Source organism: Pantherophis guttatus, chromosome 1 (genome assembly GCF_059756535.1).
Source record: "Pantherophis guttatus breed Tessera chromosome 1, ASM5975653v1, whole genome shotgun sequence".
Classification (NCBI taxonomy): Eukaryota; Metazoa; Chordata; class Lepidosauria; order Squamata; family Colubridae; genus Pantherophis; species Pantherophis guttatus.
In genome coordinates, this window is record NC_142063.1 from 4,832,962 (window position 1) to 4,853,301 (window position 20,340).

The window sequence follows — 20,340 nt, forward strand, 5'->3', positions numbered from 1 at the left end:
CCAAGGGAGGTTGGATGTACCCCCTTAGCTGTTCATACAACAAGACAATTTCTAGGGACCAATGAAACTTAACTGGCATAAACTTTCTCTCTCTCTCTCTCTCTCTCTCTCTCTCTCTTTTTTTTTTTTGTTAAAAAAAAAACATAAAACATGAAATACATATTTTTAGAGCAAGGATTTATATAGAGTAAATACAATTACTCACATTCCCTCAACCAATTTTGTTCCAAATTTTATCCATTTACATCTTAAAAAAAGAAAAGAAAAAAAAATCTTGTTCTAAACTTTTATCATTCTACTATGTCGCCCTAAATTCTAAACAATTATTTCCAAATAGACATCATTCCAAATCTTTGTCATTTTAACAATCAATATTTCACATATATTCCTCATTTCTAAGACCCATTACATGGCATCTATATTGTACCTCTCTTAGATGGCAGCTACTGTAGTACCCATCATCTTAACAAAGAATATTTTCCTCCTCTCTTAATCGTTTCTAAATTAATCGACATTGCCATCTAAAATTTTCTTAAACTTTCTCTTTTGTGGCAACTCAAAGCGGGTTAGCAAAAACATTCTTTATATTAAATTGTCCCAAGGTGTTCCAAAATGATACAGCTTGATTTTTTTGATTTTATTTATTTGTCAAGCATATATAAGATAACAGGTAAAAGTATAAACATAATTTGAATACATGAAAAGAGTAAGTAAAAACTAATATTAGGACAGGGACGGTAGGCACGCTGGTGCACTTATGCACGCCCCTTACAGACCTCTTAGGAGTGGAGTGAGGTCAACAGTAGACAGTCTAAGGTTAAAGTTTTGGGGGTTTGGGGAAGAGCCTTAGTAGTACAGGGGTTTAAGTCACCCTGTTATTAAGCTGGTTATTAAGACCAGCTGCCTGCAATTACTGCAGGGTTCGAATCTCGCCAAGGATCAAGGTTGACTCAGCCTTCCATCCTTTCTAAGGTAGGTAAATTGAGGACCCAGATTGTGGGGGCAATAAACTGACTTTGTATAAAATATACAAAAGGATGAAGGCTATTGCTGAGCACATTGTAAGCCGCCCTGAGTCTTCGGAGAAGGGCGGCATATAAATCAAATTTAAAAAAAAAAAAGAAAAGAAACCACAGAATCAGGTAGTGCATTCCAGGCATTGACCACTCTGTTGCTGAAGTCGTATTTCCTGTGTTAGGAAATGGTTATTTGTCTAACTAGTTGGTCAGGCAATATCTAAACCAACAGTGTATGTTTGCAGTCAGAAAGGTATTATATTGCTTTAAGACTGTATTGCATCATCCTGTATCCTGATTGGCTAAGCTCTGTAGCCAATGTACTTAAGGGAAGTCAGGATCATGGCTTGTGTGGATACTACACCATTTTACCTGCTTATTTGCTGTAACTCTCTACCTGATCTCTCTGCATGATCACTGTTTGATCATAGCTACATGTTGCTTTCTACTATTTATTGAATGTTTTGATATTGAACTTGTTCCTGTTTTGGAACTCAAGAAGAACTGTTTTATTGTGTATGACTACAACTGGTAAGAAGATTTTGTACTTGAAATATCCCTGGATTGATCTTTTAACTCTCATCTTATCTGTGTATGACTTGGATTGTTTTTGGACTTTGCTTTACTTTTTCTAAAAGTAAAAGACTACAACAACTCAGTGTGTTTGTATGTTGACTGTGATTGTTCACAACCACTCCCAGTCGCTTTTTCATGCATTTACTCAAAGGGTACTCTGCTCAATAACCTACAACATCGGTTATGAGCCAAGAGTATCCTTAACATCCTGCAATCAAGTTTGGAGCGGTTTACCTTATTATTAGCTTGCTGATTTACTCCTAAAGTATTATTATTAGCTTGCTGATTTACTCCTAAAGGTGAGATTTTTTTTTTTTTTGAGAGCTACCAACAGTTCAGGTCCTCAATAAACATTGATATTTTTTTTGGTCTAGGAGGGAAGGTGAGAATAATGAATAGGCTGCTTCTCCTGCCGCTTCTCTTTTGGCTCTTGCCTTCAACAACTCACAAGATATTGCAAACCGTTTGTGCACCGAGGAACCCTTTGAGAACTGTGAAGGACTACTACAGGTCTGAGGATCTCATTATTGGAGGGAATTTGCTCCTGGAAAAGTTTTCTCTCTTTCAAGCATTGAAATTTGACCGCCAGCCATCAATGTTACCAACTGCAAGAAGGTACGTTTCACATGGAAGGGAATGGACTAGAGGGTTGTCTATTTGGTTTGGGATTCAGAGACTCCTTTCAGAAATTCTTGTTCTAGTGATGCTTCCAAAATCTCCTCTGGTTCAGAAGCCTTGATGCTTTCCTAGATAAAGAACCATCCATGTCTCAGTTTCATCAGGAGGATGATAAACAGCTGAAACAGTGAAGAAGACTGTACATGTTCTGGATTACAGGAACTGGGCATGGCTGGTCTAGTGAAGAGAAGGACCAGGGGAGACATGATAGCAGTGTTCCAATATTTGAGGGGCTGCCACAGAGAGGAGGAGGTCAACCTGTTTTCCAAGGCACCTGAAGGCCAGACAAGGAATAATGGATGGAAACTGATCCAAGAGAGATTCAATCTAGAAATAAGGAGAAATTTTCTGACAGTGAGAACAATGGAACAGAAGTTGCCTTCGGAAGTTGTGGGAGCTTCATCACTGGAGGCTTTCAAGAAGAGATTGGACTGCCATCGGTCAGAAATGGTGTAGGGTCTCCTGCTCGGGGGGAAGGGGGTTGGATTAGATGATTTACAAGGTCCCTTCCAACTATGTAAATCTAATCTAATCTTGTGGATTTAGGGAAGAAGTTGACATATTAATTTGGACAGAAATCATGAGAAAGTCTATCTATTTACAATGTGTGAATTAAAAAAAAAACGGCAAATCCAGTTTTGGAAATTAGTGTTCTTTTCTAAGGGACTTTAGCAAATCTATTTTGTGAAGTCCCAAAGGCGCTTTTACAGAAGGCAACTGGACTTTCTGGTTTTTTTTTTCTTTTGAAGATGTTCTGCTTTTCATCCAAGAAGCTTCTTCAGCTCTGACAGGATAGTGGGGGAAGGGAAGGATTTATATTCCTTGCAGACAGCTGGTCATCTGCATCCTTTTAGAGGGTTGTTGAAGGATTTGGAGGTTTGTCTGTGTCCTCAGGATCACCTGAGTAGTACTCCTACTCCTATCTCATGGAGTATTGTGGACAGCAGTGGTTCCCAAAGCTGAGAGAGTTTTTCCAAAGGACAATCAAACTGCTAATGCTTCCTTAGATATGTCTCCCATGGATGAGCCATGCCTGTTTAGGGTTGCAAATGTGGTGTTTCTCAGCCCGTCTCTACATTGACCAGGGTTTCAGTCTGATACCATCAATATAATCTTCTCCTTCTACTTTTTCTTGTCCAAAGGCTCGCAACAAATGGATTCAACTCCTCAAAGTCTAGGAGAACACACACACACACACACACACACACACACAAACACACTCAAGGAAAGCAACCTCCAGCAGCACATACTGTAAGAATAGATTAGAGCTGGAAGGGACCTTGGAGGTCTTCTAATCCAGCCCCCTTCTCAAGCAGGAGACCCTATACCATTTCAGACAAGCAGCTGTCCGGTCTCTTCTTAAAAACCTCCAGTGATGAATCACCCACAACTTCCGGTGGCAAGCTGTTCCACTGGTTAATTGTTCTCACTGTTAGGAAGTTTCTCCTTAATTCCAGGTTGCTTCTCTCTTTGGTTAGTTTCCAACCATTGTTTCTTGCCCTGCCTTCTGGTGCTTTGGGAAATAATTTGACCCCTTCTTCTTTGTAGCAGCTCCTCAAATACTGGAATCCTGCTACCATGTCCCCCCGTGTCCTTCTTTTCTCAAGACTGGACATACCCAAATCCTGCAACTGTTCTTCATATGTTTTTTTTTTGTCTCCAGCTCTTTAATCATCTTAGTTGCCCTTCTCTGAACTTTTTCCAAAGTCTCAGCATCTTTTTTGTAGTGTGGTGACCAAAATTGGTGGCAGTATGGTCTTACTAAGGCTTTATAAAGTGGTACTAATACTTCACATGAATACTTCACATTCAATGCCTCTGTTTCTACAACCCAGAATTGTATTCGCTTTTTTGGCTTAAAAGCTTCCCTATAATCTAACCAAATGTTTTCTCATTATAGCACTACATTCAAGAATTATCAGCTCTTTCTGGCTTTGGTACTTGCAGTAACAAAAATCAACAAGGATTTGGTTCTGCTGCCCAACATCACACTCGGCTTCCATATTTATGACAATAAGGAGACTTTTAGGAGGATTTCCTGGAACAGCCTCTCTCTTCTGTCCACACGAAGCCGGATGGTTCCAGCTTACAAATGTGACAAGCAGGAAAGACTTCTTTCTGTCATTGGAGGTCTCAACTCCCAACACTCAAGGCAGATGGCCTCCATCTTCAGCATCTTCAAGGTCCCACAGGTAAGGGGGTTCCATAGGATACCAGTATAGAGCAAGTAAACACACACAGAAGCCAGCAAGGATGCTAAAGTTACTTGGGCAAAATCAGGAATACATGATTTAGAGAATTCATTCATTTATATCTTGTGTGTTGGGATCTATTTCTTTATACCCGCATTGCAAAGAGATAAACAATAAGGAATTTATGAAATGCTTTCCTGGATGAATTCCTTCCTAACCGATTCTGTGTAAATGTAACCACGCTTCAGTGTGGTTTATTGTGTGAATCGGGGGTGATGGCTTCTCACTTGCCAGTGCCAGGTGACCTATGTCAGTGGTGGTTTTTCGTAAGGGGAAAGGAAGATTATCTTTGCCACATCTGGAAGGTTTAACAGGTTTAACAGATTAACAGAGTTGGAAGGGACTTTGTAGGTCATCTAATCCAATCCTCCACCCAACACCATTTCTGACAAATGGCAGTCCAATCTCTTCTTGAAAGTCTCAAGTGATGAGACAAGGAAAGATTCAAGACTGGTCCAGAAAGCAGCGTGGCGCTCCCATGTGGCCCCCCTCCTGCGCGAGCTGCACTGGCTCCCGGTGGTCTTCTGGGTGCGCTTCAAGGTTTTGGTTACCACCTTTAGAGCGCTCCATGGCATCGGACCGGAGTATCTATGAGACCGCCTTCTGCTACCAATAGCCTCTCACCGACCAGTACGGTCCCACAGAGAGGGGCTTCTCAGGGTGCCGTCGGCCAAACAGTGTCGACTGGTGGCCCCCAGGGGGAGAGCCCTCTCTGTGGGGGCACCTACCATCTGGAACGAGCTCCCCCCAGAGATACGGAGGATCCCGGATCTGTGCACGTTTCGTCGTGCTCTCAAAACATTTTTATTTCAACAGGCTGGCCTGGCCTAACTCTCCCTTTTAAATTTTTAAATCGTTTGATTTGTTCTATAAATTGGGTGTTTTAATTTGTGTTTCGGCCAAAATATTTAATAATTTTAAGGGACTTTTAATCCCTTTTATCTTGGCTGTTCACCGCCCTGAGTCCTCCGGGAGTAGGGCGGTATAGAAATTTGATAAATAAAATAAAATAAAATAATAAATAAGGCTGCTGATGTGAGTTTTTCTTGCTCCTGGATTGTGTTCCTTGGGTCTTTATTTCTTGTTCTGTCTTCCAGTGCTTTGGTGAATAGCTTGACTCCCTCTTCTTTGTGGCAGCCACTCAAGTACTGGAATACTGCCATCATGTCCCCCCCTAGTCCTTCTTTTCTTTGGACTAGCCAAAACCTGCAGCCATTCTTCATATGGTTTAGTCTCCAGGCCTTTGATCCTCTTAGTTGCTCTTCTGTGAACTTCTTCCAAAGTCTCGACATCTTTTTTTGTAGTATGGTGACCAAAATTAGTTGCAGTATTCCAGGGGTGGCCTTACTAGGGTTTTATAAAGCGGTGCATTAGGCAAAGATGAAAAGCCCATTAACAGCGTATAAGGTAAAGGTAAAGGTTCCCCTTGCACATGTGTGCTAGTCGTTCCTGATTCTAGGGGGTGATGCTCATCTGTGTTTCAAAGCTGAAGAGCCAGCGCTGTCCGAAGACGTCTCTGTGGTCATGTGGCCGGCATGAAAAAATGCCAAAGGTGCATGGAACACTGTTACCTTCCCACCAAATATGGTCCCTATTTTTCTACTTGCATTTTTTACGTGCTTTCGAACTGCTAGGTTGGCAGAAGCTGGGACAAGTAACTGGAGCTCACCCCAATATGCAGCACTAGGGATTCAAACCACTGAACTGCCGACCTTTCGATCGACAAGTTCAACATCTTAGCCACTGAGCCACCACATCCCTTAACAGAGTATACTTTATAGAATAAACCCATCTTGTTCATACATAGCAAAGGAAAAGCATTCAGAGGTCTGGTCCTCAGTTCGTATTTCAAATGACCCTTACTCCACTCAGATTGAATTGACCAGGTTTTTTGGGCCAAAAGCCACAGGATTGGAACCCTTAACCTCAACATAAAATATGACCTTGTGATGAAAAATTCATTTGTAAAACCAGATTCTCCTTTTCTGCAGCTCGGTTTTCACTTCCTCAAGTTCACTCAGGGAGACAGAACTGTTTTTCCTTCCTTTTTCCGGATCAGCCCCAATGAACTTCCTCAGTATGTGGGTTTAGTCCGTCTGCTGCTGTATTTCCAGTGGAACTGGGTTGGGCTTCTGGCCCCTGAAGATGACAATGGAGAACATTTCATCTCAACTCTGATGCCAATGCTCAAGGAGAAGGAGATCTGCCTGGCCTTCACTCAAATGGTGAAACATGAACTTTATTTTACACGGTCAAAATATATTCCTCTAATCAAAAGTTGGTTTAAAGCAGAAGTTATCATTTTGTTTGGAGAATACAAGTGCCTTTCAACTATATACATCTCTCTGCATTTGTTTGAAACATGGACTGATATTGCATTTAGAAACGTTTGGATCCTGACTTCCCATTGGGAAATCAGCATATATCACCAGACTTTGAAACTCAAAAAGCCCTTCCATGGTGCTTTGCATTTCAGGGATCATAGCCACGATGTCCCAGAATTCCGGCACTTTCTTCTTTCTTTAGACCCCTTGAATCCCCAAGGAGATGTCTTTCTCCCTCCATGGTGGGAAGATGTCTTTGAGTGCAAGATCCACAAACCAGAAGTGATCCTTCAAAAGGAGGAAAAACAATGTACTGGAAAGGAGAGTTTACAGAACCTGCCATCTTATATATTTGAAACAAGCATGACAGGTGAAAGTTACATTATCTACAATGCCGTTTATGCTATGGCACACGGACTACACACAATGCATGGATCGGGAGCACAATCAGTCATGCTGAGGCTTGGAAAGAGGATCTCAAATCTCCAGTCATGGCAGGTACTTTCTGTGAACAATGTCAACTCACAAAGCATCCCTGATCTGCTATTGAGTTGCCATAGGCAAGGGGGGATGGGAAACCAGCGAAATGGCATGGCAGCCAAAGAGAGATGCACATTCCAGATTTATCTCTCTCAAGGCTGTATCCCAGGGTTACCCACAGCGGCCGGATGGGAGTGATCTCTATAACCCATGAAATTGCTCCATTGGCGAATGTGATTGATGACACACCCTGGGGGAGGGGGAAAACATGGTCATGATTGGGGCACAAATTATATAGGGTCAGAGGTGGCTTCACTTGGGAACATGCCGACATGAAGCTCCTAATAAATAACTGGATTTCTTTTGAAGTTTGGCTCGAGGCTCATGATTTAATTAGGGCATCCATCTGAATCCTGACAGCCAGTCCACAGGTTCTTCAAAATTCCCATGGATGTTTCTTGGTTAATTTATGAAACATTTCCATGCCACTCATCTAACTGCATCTGAAAAATAAAGTAAACCATTAACATACAATAAAATAAGTATGACGATTTGATTAAAAAAAGAAAGGGGAAGGGTAACCAAATCAGTTGTCAAAAAGTTCCAGAATGGAAAGTTCTTCATACAAGATCTTCAGTGGTGGCTTGAGTTTCAGGGGATCAAACATCGTTCCAAGGAACAGGTGTCAACCCATTAGAAGGTGACAAAGTGGGGACCTTTGTGAATCTTCTGCAGGTCAGTCAAAGTCCTACTGGTCACCTTTGCGGCACCACCAGAGTTTCTTTTAGCAAATATTGATTTATTTTAACTTGCTTTTTTTGTAATGGATAAGCAGCCTGGCATTTGTTGAACATAGCGTTTGTTGTACTGCTCAAACATAGTATTTTAGACAAATTGTTGTCCAATCTCTTCTTAAAACCTACATTGATGGAGCACCCACCCTTCTGGAGGGAAGCCATTCCAGTGATCAATTGTTCTCACTGTCAGGAAATTTCTCCTTAATTCCAGGTTGCTTCTCTCCTTGATGAGTTTCCACCTTTTGTTTCTCATCATGTGCTTTGAAGAATAGGCTGACCACTCTTCTATGTGGAACCCACTTAAATTTTGGAACACTGCTATCATGTTGCCCCTTCTTTCCTCTTCACTAGGCTAGACATACCCAATTCCTGCAAATTTTCTTCATATGTTTTAACCTACAGTCCCTTAATCATCTTTGCTGCTTTGTTGGTTAGAGTCTAACGGGGTTCGTGCAGAAATTATCTGCAAGTAGTCCTTCAGTTACAATTGGAACCAGGATGGCTGATCCTGTGAGCTAGTCATTTTCTGTGAGGTGATGGAATGAGGGCATGGGTGTGTTCATTTGTGCAACTGTGAAGCCAAGGAAAGTGAGTGTTCTAGGTGTGGTCGTACTGAGGATTTATACCACTCTATGTGGCATGTCGCAAAAAGGGGATTGAGGGGTTTTCTGGGGAAATTTTTAGATAGACTTTTAAGGGGTTCTAGGGGGCGGGAGGGTTGTGTGGGTTTGGGGGTTTACCCACGGGGGGAGGGGTCTGGCCCGGCTGCCAGTTGGGCCACGGGGGGTGCAGATTCCGGGGGTAAGGGGGGCATTAGAGTTCATTCTGCTGAGGGCTTTTCTATCAATACGCTGAGTGGGAGAGGCAGATATGGTGGGACAAGGGGGCCATATCATGTGGTGGGAGTGCGCACTTGCTATCTTCGAGTGGTGGCACGCTCCGGTCCCCATAGCCCTTCTCGTTCCCCAGGTTGCTCAGACTCTCAGGGCCCGAGCCTTCGGCTGTTGTTGTGCAATGCCAGGTCCGTGGTAAATAAAGGCCCCCTCATTTGCGATCTTATTCAGGAGGGGGGAGCGGACCTGGCAGGTATTACGGAGACCTGGTTGGGCCAGGAGGGGGGAGTTCCCCTCGTAGATATGTGCCCACCAGGCTTCCGTGCATTCCATCAGCTGAGAGCTCAGGGCAGGGGCGGGGGGTGGCGGTTATTATAAAGGAAGGTCTTGATCCAAGGGAGACCACTGTTCCACAGATAGCCGGATGTGAGTCCCTTCTTGTGAAGTGGGGCTGTGGAGTGCAGATGGGCTTGTTGATCACATACCTGGCTTCCTGCCACATGGCAACGGCCCTGCCCGAGCTGCTCAACATCATAGCTGAGGTGGCGGTTGATACCCCCAGACTTTTGGTCATGGGGGATTTCAACCTGCCATCTATCGGCGAAACGTCTAAGGTGGCTCGGGAGTTCATGGCTTCCATGACAGCCATGGACCTGACTCAGTTAATTCATGGCCCTACTCACACGGGCGGGCACACTCTGGACTTAGTTTTCATCTCTGATCAGTGGTTGAGTGGCCTTGATACAGGGGATATAGTCATCGAACCCTTGTCATGGTCTGACCACTCGCTCCTTCGACTTGACTTTCTAACCACTACACCCCAGGGAGGTGGGACCGACTAGGTGGTTCCACCCCAGGTGACTGATGGATCCTGATAGGTTCCAGATGGAGCTTGGGCCATTTCCTGAGACTCTGGCTCATGACTCGGCTGAAGACTTGGTGGCCGCCTGGGACAGTGTGGCCGCCGGGGCTTTGGACGGCATCGTGCCTTTGCGGCCTCTGACCCGGCACCAAACTCACATAGCTCCTTGGTTCTCCGAGGAGCTGAGGGAGATGAAGCACCAGAAAAGACACCTGGAGAGCGGTTGGAGGACCAGCCATTCCAAATCCAACCGAACACTGGTGAGGTCTTATATTAAGACCTACCTAGTGGCAATAAAAGCGGCAAAATCTAGCTATTTTGCCACTCTTATTGCATCATCAGATAATCGCCCAGCCGCCCTGTTTAGGGTGACCCGTTCACTCCTCCATCTGGGAGCGTGGGATGATCCCTTGCAGGATCGAGCTGAGGATTTTGTGCAGTATCTGTATGATAAAATCGCTCAGATTCAGGAAGGCTTGGCCTCTGACTGGGTAAGTCCGGACGGAATGATTGAGGCAGGTCTTGAACACGACCACATGTTTATTGGACCCGCGTCCCTCCTGGTTGGTGCTGGCTTCCCGGGAGGTTACACAAGGCTGGCTCCAGAGGATTATTAATGCTTCTTATTAATTAATTATTATTATTAATTAATGTGTCCTGCTGGCTGCCTTGAAAGAAGCGGTGGTGAGGACCCTCCTCAAGAAGCCCTCTCTGGATCCAGCTGTTTTGGCTAACTATCGTCCAGTCTCCAACCTTCGTTTTATTGCAAAGGTTATTGAGAGTGTGGTGGCGTGGCAGCTTCCACAGTACCTGGATGAAGCTGTCTATCTAGATCCGCTCCAGTCCGGCTTCAGGCCTGGGCACAGCACGGAAACGGCATTGGTCGTGTTGGTGGATGATCTCTGGAGGGCTCAAGATAGGGTTTGCTCCTCTATCTTGGTCCTGTTAGATCTCTCAACGGCTTTTAATACCATCGGCCATGGTATCATATTGCACCGGTTGGAGGGGTTGGGAGTGGGGAGCACTGTTTTGCGGTGGTTCTCCTCCTACCTCTCTGACTGGTCGCAATCTGTGTTGGCAGGAGGCAGCGGTCGACCCTGAGGCGCCTTGTTTGTGGGGTGCCGCAAGGGTCAATCCTCTTGCCCCATCTGTTCAACATTTATGTAAAGCCGCTGGGTGAGATCATCTGTGGCTTTGGGGTGGAGTTCCATCAGTACGCTGATGACACCCAGCTGTACATCTCCACCCCAGACCACCCCAACGATACCCTTGAAGTGATGTCCTGGTGCCTGGAGGCCGTGCGGGCCTGGATGGGGAGAAACAGGCTCTGACTCAACCCTTCCAAGACTGAGTGTCTATGGTTCCCGGCGTCCCGATATAGCCAGCTGGTGCCATCGCTGGTTATCGGGGGCGAATCATTGGCCCCCACAGAGAGGGCGCGTAACTTGGGCATCCTCCTGGATGCCCGGCTGTCTTTAGAAGAGCGTATGACGGCCGTGGCCAGGGGGGGCTTTTTATCAGGTTCACCTGATAGGCCAGTTGCGTCACTTTCTGGATCGGGACTCCCTACGCACGGTCACTCAGGCACTCGTCACTTCCTGCCTGGACTACTGCAATGCTCTCTACATGGGACTCCCCTTGGGGTGCACCCGGAGGCTCCAGCTGGTCTAGAATGCGGCCACGTGGGAGATTATGGGAGCAACAGGGCGCTCCCATGTTCCACCTCTGCTGTGCAAGCGGCACTGGCTCCCAGTGCTCTTCCGGGTGCACTTCAAGGTGTTGGTGACCACCTTTAAAGCACTCCATGGCTTAGGGCCAGGGTATCTATGAGACCGCCTTCTGCCGCCAATAGCCTCCCACCAGCCAGTATGCTCGCCCAGAGAGGACCTCCTTAGGGTGCCATCGGCCAGACAATGTCGGCTGGTGACCTCCAGGGGGATAGCCTTCTCTGTGGCGGCACCTGCCCTTTGGAATGACCTACCCCCAGAGATACGCACGATACCAGACCTCCGGACTTTTTGTCGGGCCCTGAAAACTCATTTATTTCATCTAGCCAGGCTGGCTTGATCTCATCCTTTTGGTTTTAATTTGAAATCGGTTTTAACTGGGTTGTTTTAAATTGTGAGCCAAAATTATTTAATATCTTTTAAACTGTTTTTAAATTTTATGTTTTATGCTATGTTTTATCTCGGCTGTTCACCGCCCTGAGTCCTGTTGGAAAAGGGCGGTATAAAAATCAAATAAATAAATAAATAAATAAATAAATAAATAAATAAATAAATAAATAATAGATAAATAGATAAATAGATAAATAGATAATAAGAAAGAAAGAAAGAAAGAAAGAAAGAAAGAAAGAAAGAAAGAAAGAAAGAAAGAAAGAAAGAAAGAAAGAAAGAAAGAAAGAGTGGAGTCCTGCATCCAGTTTTGGTCACCACACTATAAAAAAGATGTTGAGACTCTAGAAAGAGTGCAGAGAAGAGCAACCAGGATGATTCGAGGACTGGAGGCTAAAACATACAATAAATAGATTCTAGAAGCATCTCTTCACTAGTCTAGTGAAGAGAAGGACAAGAGGAGACATGATAGAAGTCTTCCAGTATTTGAGGGGCTGCCACAGAGAGGAAGGGGTCAAGCTATTTTCCAAAGGCCAGACAAAATCTTTTTATGTAAGAATTATTCTATTAAAAGTGGAGTTGATGAAGTCATGATAGAAACACCAGATAGTAGAATCATTTTGCTATTTTGGGGTCCATCTCTAATGCTCCATGAGAGATTCCTGTCAACCCTTGAAGCTGACCTAACTGTGGCCATTTTCTTTTTGTAGCTTTTCTCTAAGGAGGTTTCTCTTCGCTTAGCTTCAGGGCCGGCACAGCCTGGAGCAAGAGGCCATGGGGGGGGGGAGCGTGTAGAGATAGCTGGGGTGTCGTAGCCTAAATAAAATTATTTCCCCTGGGAATCAAGGACGTGCACGCAGGTGTTCGAAAGGTGGAGACCGAGGTTACCTAGCAAGTGGACTACATGCTGATTGGATCATGTCACCTGGAACTCTGGGAGGAAGTGACAAAGTTTTACTTTTAATTGGGTGTAAAACCAGTGGGAACTAGAGCTGGTTTTCCACTGAGACTCTGCCAATTTGGTATGTCCCAATAAAATGTTATTTGAGGAAAATGCCTGCCTCAGAGTTCTCATTGAAGGGGATGTATTACGTGGAACCCAGACATTCCTATGATTTGATGCTGCATCTGATCACTCAACTAACATGTCTAGCTATCAATATTTGTAATTATCTTCTAAGATGATGGTCACCAGGGAACGATAGAAGCCATGATGTCTTATTTCTAATCACCCCACTTTCTAAGGGTCTCTTTTCTTTCAGCTTTTTCCCTATTTGAAGACTGTCCAGTTCAACAACAGTGCTGGAGAGGAAGTCTCCTTCTCAGAAGAGGGACTGGTGTCTGCTCGTTATGATCTTCTCAACTGGATTTTCCTCGCCAATCAGTCTTTTATCCCTGTGAAAGTTGGGCAACTAGATCCCAGGGCTCCCCCAGGCCAGGATTTTATCATCAACTCACATGCAATCATCTGGGCCAGAAAGGTAGGCTGGAAGGAAATTTTCTGAAACCAGGGAGAGGTTCATTCTCTCCTAGGGATGCATAATGTCCTTCTCCCTGAAGAAAAGGTGGATTGAATCAGAAAAGATGAAAGCTGTCCAGTGACAGATCTATTTTTCCATACAATAGATTCAAGTTTGATTTGTGCCATGTCTGCAAAGTATGAGGATTGGGAAAATATCCTGGTTGAAACCCAGAGTGCAATTAGAGAAGGCAAAAGTTATCACCATGGATCATTCCTGTTTAGTCTGAACATTATGATTCTTTAAGAAAAAGCTGTAGCTCAGAGCCAGAGAGTGAGAATATAATTTCAGGTATTCCTCACTTAGAATAGAATAGATTAATAGAGTTGGACGGGACCTTGGAGGTCTTCTAGTCCAACCTCCTGCTTAGGCAAATGGTTATCCAATCTCTTCTTAAAAACCTCCAGTGTTGGAGCATTCACAACTTCTGGAGGCAAATTGTTCTACTGATTAATTGTTCTAACTGTCAGGAAATTTCTCCTTAGTTGTAAGTTGCTTCTCTCCTTGATTAGTCTGCACCCGTTGCTTCTTGTCCTACCCTCAGGTGCTTTGGAGAATAGCTTGACTCCCTCTTCTTTGTGGCATCCCCTGAGATATTGGAAGACTGCTATCATCTCTCCCCTAGTCCTTCTCTTCATTAAACTAGACATACCCAGTTCCTAAAACCATTCTTCATATGTTTTAGCCTCCAGTCCCCTAATTATCTTTGTTGCTCTTTTCTGCACTCTTATTAGAGACTTAATGGCCATCAACAATCATTTGAAGCTCTTATGGCACTGAATGAATGATACTTACCCCTAGTCTTCAAAGTTATGGCTATTGGTGCCCCTTGGCTCACATTATCAAAATCACTGCCTCCACCATCTCTGTTCTTTTGGCTTCCTGTGCTACTTGGCCCTGGCTATTGCCTGCTACATCAGCTGTCCATTGGTATCTTCTTGCTCCTATTGGTGGTGATGTATGTCTGGACTGACCCTTCAAAAGGCAGCTTCTGGCCACACAAAGGCTTCTTGCCTAGGTTGTACCCTGTTTCCCCCAAAATAAGACCCAACTGGAAAATAAGGCCTAGCATGATTTTTCAGGATGCTCATAATATAAGCCCCACCCCCAAAATTAAGCCCCAGTTAAGATTGTCAGCAGATGGAGGCGTTTAGTACTGTATTTCCCCCAAAATAAGACCTGGCCAGAAAATAAGTATCCTTTCGAGCAAAAATGAATATAAGACCCAGACTTATTTTGGAGAAAACATGGTACATAGTGGCTTACTCACAAGACCTTGGAAAATCACTTCATGCAGACAGCAGTTTCTCCAAAGAGCCTGGCTGGACATGCCTCATCAGGATCAAAATGATGGAGAAAGTCAGATGAAGTGGTGATGAAGGTGGCTGCAGCTGGGTCTCTGCTTTGTGTCATGCAGATGGGTTTCAGCCACTGGAGGTTTTTTGCTCTATGTGGCTATGCGTCATGCTGTGGTCCTGGGGTAGCTGAGGTTTCCTGCAGTTCAGGAGTTAGGGTCTCAGTTAGAATAACAGAGTTGGAAGGAACCTTGCAGATTTGCTAGTACAACCCCTTGCAGGAGACCTTATACCAGTGATGGCGAACCTTTTCAGCGCCGAGTGCCGAAAAGGGAACGTGCACACGTCTGGGCCCTAACCCAGAAGAGGAGCTGCCCAGGTGCATGAGCGCGTCTGAAAATGAACTTTTGGTTTCAGCTACTTAACTTCTGGTTTCAGCCAGCTACTCTTCCAGGTTTCTGGTGCGCATGCGCACGCGACAATCAGCTAGCTGGCGTGCATGCACACATAGGAAAACGGAAGAACAGCTCGTCTAGTTTCTGGCACTGCCGCATGCAAAAAGATCAGCTGATCGTCACACGCGCATATGCGCCAGAAACCCAGAAGAGGAAATGGGCAATGCCACTCATGCCAAGCAACATGGCTCCACATGCCACTTTGGGCATCCCATCACGGCCTTATACCATTCCAGACAAATGTTCATCCAATCTCTTCTTGAAAGCCTCCAATAATGGAGCACCCACAACTTCTGAAGTCACAAAGTTTCTCCTTTCAATCTCTCTTTGATATGTTTCTGTAGTAGAATGACCAGGATGAGCCCTAGGGTGGAGTCAAATAAATCAGTTTGGGGTCACCACACTCCTGTAAGAGACCTCAGTCCAGTTCCCCTGGAGTTTGGATGACTCTTATCTGATGCCAATTTGCCTTGACTTTTAGTAGATCAGATTCTTGTGAGTAGACAGTATGAAATAAACTAGCAGTGCTTCTATCCTGACTTCTGCTTTCCTGCACCTGACAGTTCCTGTCCATTACTTCTTGTCCTGCCCTCAGGTGCTTAGGAGAACAGGTTGACCCCCCTTTTCAAATATTGGAATACTGCTATGACAACATCCTTGTTAGACTACACATTCCCAGTTCTTGCAACTGTTCATGTTTTAGCCTCCAGTCCCCTAATCCTATTTGTTGCTCTCCTCTGCACTTTTATTAAAATTAAAATGACATATTGAAATTTTCATTACAATTAAAAATAGGTCCTTTAAGTGGGGACCACCTGTAGCTGCTTACGTTAGAGAAGTTCCCATCCCAAACACCTATTGTTTACCTGGCAATGTTATTGCTCTCAATTCCCCATGTGATCTTTCCAGGTGAGGTTACAGTGAACCAATTCTTCTAATCTTCTTATGAAGATGGAGATTTCCTGTCACCCCGAATACATCAGTTTTATTATCTCTATGTCTGTCTGTCTGTCTGTCTGTCTGTCTGTCTGTCTGTCTGTCTCTTTCTCTCTCTCTCTCTCTCTCTCTCTCTCTCTCTATCTATCTATCTATCTATCTATCTATCTATCTATCTATCTATCTATCTATCTACCTACCTACCTACCTACCTACCTACCTACCTACCAATCTATCTATCTACTTATCTAGTCCACTGCCATTCTAAGGGCGGGGGCAGGTGGAGAGAGAAGGTTTTGTGGGTTGAATGTTTTGTATGCTTTCTCTTTTGCTGTAACTGCTTGGGAGTTTGAGGGGGGAGAATTAGCCATCAGCATAGGCTCCCTCTCAACCAGTTCCAGCCTGGCATTCAAGGTTGTGGCATTCTGAGGACAACTTCTTCTCACCTTTGTGGCATTTTATTAGTTAGTGGTGGACACGGGATATTGGGGTGGGGGTGGAAGGGGAAAGTTAGCCTAATGCTTCATGCATGAATTTCAGACTCTGCCTGACTTCTCTGCAATCACTATCTTCAGTAAAAGTTCCTTTTGAAATGCAAACCGTTTCAAGAGTCTTACTTTCTTGAGAAGGTAGCTGAGGCAGGTCCTTACAGAGATGTCAATGTGGAAATTAAATGATGCATGACCATTGCTTAGGTCATCTCAAACATTTCTCTTTTCTTTTTTAGAAGGTGCCCTTTGCCAGGTGTGAAAGGAAAAGGTGCCATGCAGGAGAGAGGAGAAGAGTTCCAGAGGGCAAGCAGGTTTGCTGCTATCAGTGTGACGCTTGTCCAGAAGGGACCATTTCTAACAAGACAGGTAGAGCAGACTTCAAATATAGATCTTCCAGGATCAACCATTAAATAGATCAAAATAATAAGGTTTTTTTGGTTATTTGTGGTAGGTTGGACAGTGTAATCTCCAACTTCCAAGGAACAAGGACTGGCAGCTCTCCTGATCAAACTTATCACAGGCTGCATTAAAGGCAGAACTCTGTAGATTTCTTGCTGTCCTTTCCATTCCTTCTATCATGCACCAATGAGAAAACCAAATACTATGGCTGCAAGACCCTCCCTGCAAAAAAAAATTCTGACAGAACGATGGGAGAAACTGATTTCCCTCTCCCACTTCCCATGACACTTAGGTGTGTCTATATGTGAGTGTGTGGATTTGTGCAGGTGTGTGTCAAATTATCATTTTATAAAACACCAAATAATAATAAAACTAAGAAGCAACAAGCAGGCTTCCTGGCTGAGAAATCGGTCAAACTTCTTTGGCTTAAAATAAAAATATGTGCCAAACCTTCTCTCACAAAAAAAGCCAGTGATTGGAGAAAGGGAGGGAGGGAGGGAGCGAGGGAGCGAGCGAGTGCTAGGGAGGGAGGGAGAGAGAAGAGAGAAAGAGTTAGGGAGGGAGCGAGCGAGCGAGCGAGCGAGCGAGTGCTAGGGAGGGAGGGAGAGAGAAGAGAGAAAGAGTTAGGGAGGGAGGGAGGGAGAGAGAGAGAGATAGGGAGGCGGGAGGGGGAGGGGAGAGGGGGAGGGGGAGAGAGCTAGGGAGGGAGAGAGAGAGAGCTAGGGAGGGAGGGAGAGAGAGAGGGAGGGAGGGAGGGAGAGAGAGAGAGAGAGAGAGAGAGAGAGAGAGAGAGAGAGAGAGAGAGAGAGAGAGAGAGAGATCTGAGCAATTGATCCTGGACACATTTTGAACCAAGGATGATTTGCCCTTTTTGGTGCACATAAACTTCTCAGGGGTCCTTCCATCACTTTCTTTTTGAGTTGGCCCCTGTAGAAAGGAGCCATACCTGAGACTCTAGGTAGGAGAGATAATGCTCACTGTAGATGCCCCTGAATACTTAGACAAAAATTCTTGATTACAGAAGCAGACCACTGTGACCATTGTCCAGAAGACATGTATCCCAACAAGGACAAGGACCACTGCATTGCCAAGAAGATCCACTTCCTTGCCTATCATGACACCCTGGGATATGTTTTAGCATCTCTCACTCTTTCTCTGTCTGTGATCACATTGGCAGTTCTGGCAATTTTCCTTAAGCATCGTGAGACACCGATTGTCAAGGCCAACAATCGAGATCTCACCTACATCCTCCTGGTCTCCCTCCTGCTCTGCTTCCTCTGCTCCTTCCTCTTCATTGGTCGACCCAGGAAGTTCACCTGTCTCTTCCAACAAACTATCTTTGCCATTCTCTTTTCCTTTGCAGTTTCTTCTGTCTTGGCAAAAACTGTCATGGTGGTTCTGGCCTTCATGGCTACCAAACCAGGCAACAGAGGACGGAAACTCCTAGGAAAACCTCTGACCAACTCCATTGTCTTAGGCTGTCCCCTGGTCCAAGCACTTCTTTGTGCCACCTGGCTGGCAAACTCTCCCCCATTTCCAAACTTGGACTTCCACTCCTTGTTTGGAGAGACCATCTTGGAATGTAATGTAGGCTCAGCTTTAATGTTTTATGCTGTCCTTGCCTATCTGGGTTTCTTAGCCCTCATCAGTTTCACGGTGGCCTTTCTGGCTAGGAAATTACCAGACAGCTTTAATGAAGCCAAGTTCATTACTTTTAGCATGCTGGTTTTTTGCAGTGTTTGGATCACCTTCCTCCCCACCTATCTGAGCACCAAAGGGAAGTCCATGGTGGCTGTGGAGATCTTCTCCATCTTGGCCTCTGGGGCTGGTCTCTTGGCTTGCATCTTTTTCCCAAAAAGCTTCATTATCCTGCTAAGGCCCCACCTTAACTGTAGGGAAAATATGATAAGGAACAAAAATTTCTAACATGCATGCATGAGAAATATTGAAATTTTTCATTGAGGCATGTTTCTTGTGACATTTTAAAAACATGGTAATAGAGAAAGAGCACCTTATCAAGTGCTATAACTGGTTATAATAAGGGTCACTTGTTTGAGCTGGGCAGATACAGAATTTTAAAGAATAAATAAATAAATAAATAAATAAATAAATAAATAAATAAATAAATAAATAAACCTGCTATCAGCAACAATCATGCAACCCCTTTCATCCCACCTCTTCCAGGGGTCCACACTGAGGCCCAAGGCCCTATGTAGAAAGAAAGCTGTTGAAGATATGTTCATTATTGAAAGATGGATATTTTCTAATTGTATTCCTGTTAATTGTACTATTTTTATGTTTTGAAAGGTTGGTTCCCTATCAATGTTTCTGTCTCATATATTTGTTTCCACAGTCTTCTAACACTTTGTAGAATTTTTTGCTTCTATTTCTTTTCTTTTTTTTCCTTTTTTTTTTTTAAATGGTAGAAATTAAACTCCCAACTTCCTACCCAATTCTGCTGTGTGGCCTCATCAATGTGGTGGAGTTTTGTGGCTGGGATTAGAAGATAATATCACTATGCACACATGATTCTAACAATCCCTTGTGACATGTCATATCTCAGAGCTTCAGAGTAAACGTTATGTTTTATGATAATTAAGTCCCCTCAGAGGACAAAGAAATGCACTGATATTTTTACATTACAGAAAAGAGAAAATAGTGTAAGAAAGGAAGGGGAAATGATTCGTGCATACATATTCAAAAGTAATATGTAAGTAATTTTACCTACAGAGAATAATGGCCTTAGTTAAAACAATCATTTGCATCGTGGGATTCAGAGGCTGCTGTAGGAATGTTCTGAGAAAAATTACAATGGGCCTCAGGGAGATGCAGGAACACAATTTTTTTTTATTTCTCAATTTGTATATTGCCTACTCCTATTAAACTAAAAACTAATTTTCCCAACCATCTTTTTGTTTCATTTAACCCCTCAGAAGTCAAATTCCTCATAGCTGTGGCCCATTTTAAATAATGCAAAGTCAATGACCCATTAGATTTGCAAGATTGATGTTCCTGGATATTCCTGCTCTTCACTTAAGAGAGTTATAGTCTTGGAAGTTTTATGTATACATTTTGTAACTATACAAGCCAGATTGATTGAGTTAGATAGATAGATGATAGATAGATAGATAGATAGATAGATAGATAGATAGATAGATATAGATAGATAGATAGATAGATACATAGATAGATAGATAGATAGATAGATAGATAGATAGATAGATATAAATAGATGAGAGATGAGAGATAGATAGATAGATATAAATAGATGATATAGATAGATAGATAGATAGATAGATAGATAGATAGATA

General features: G+C 43.9%; 1 protein-coding gene across 1 annotated transcript in view; it reads left to right on the top strand.

The window, feature by feature from the left end:
- LOC132712177 (vomeronasal type-2 receptor 26-like) overlaps positions 1 to 19,481 on the top strand; it is a 35,020-nt gene extending 15,539 nt beyond the window's left edge. Inside the window, exon 6 of the mRNA XM_087887503.1 lies at positions 18,050 to 19,481. Within this exon, the coding sequence (XP_087743629.1) occupies positions 18,050 to 18,954 (905 nt within the window). The 3' untranslated portion in view covers positions 18,955 to 19,481. The remainder of the gene's footprint in view (positions 1 to 18,049) is intronic.
- The last annotated feature ends 859 nt before the right edge of the window (positions 19,482 to 20,340 follow it).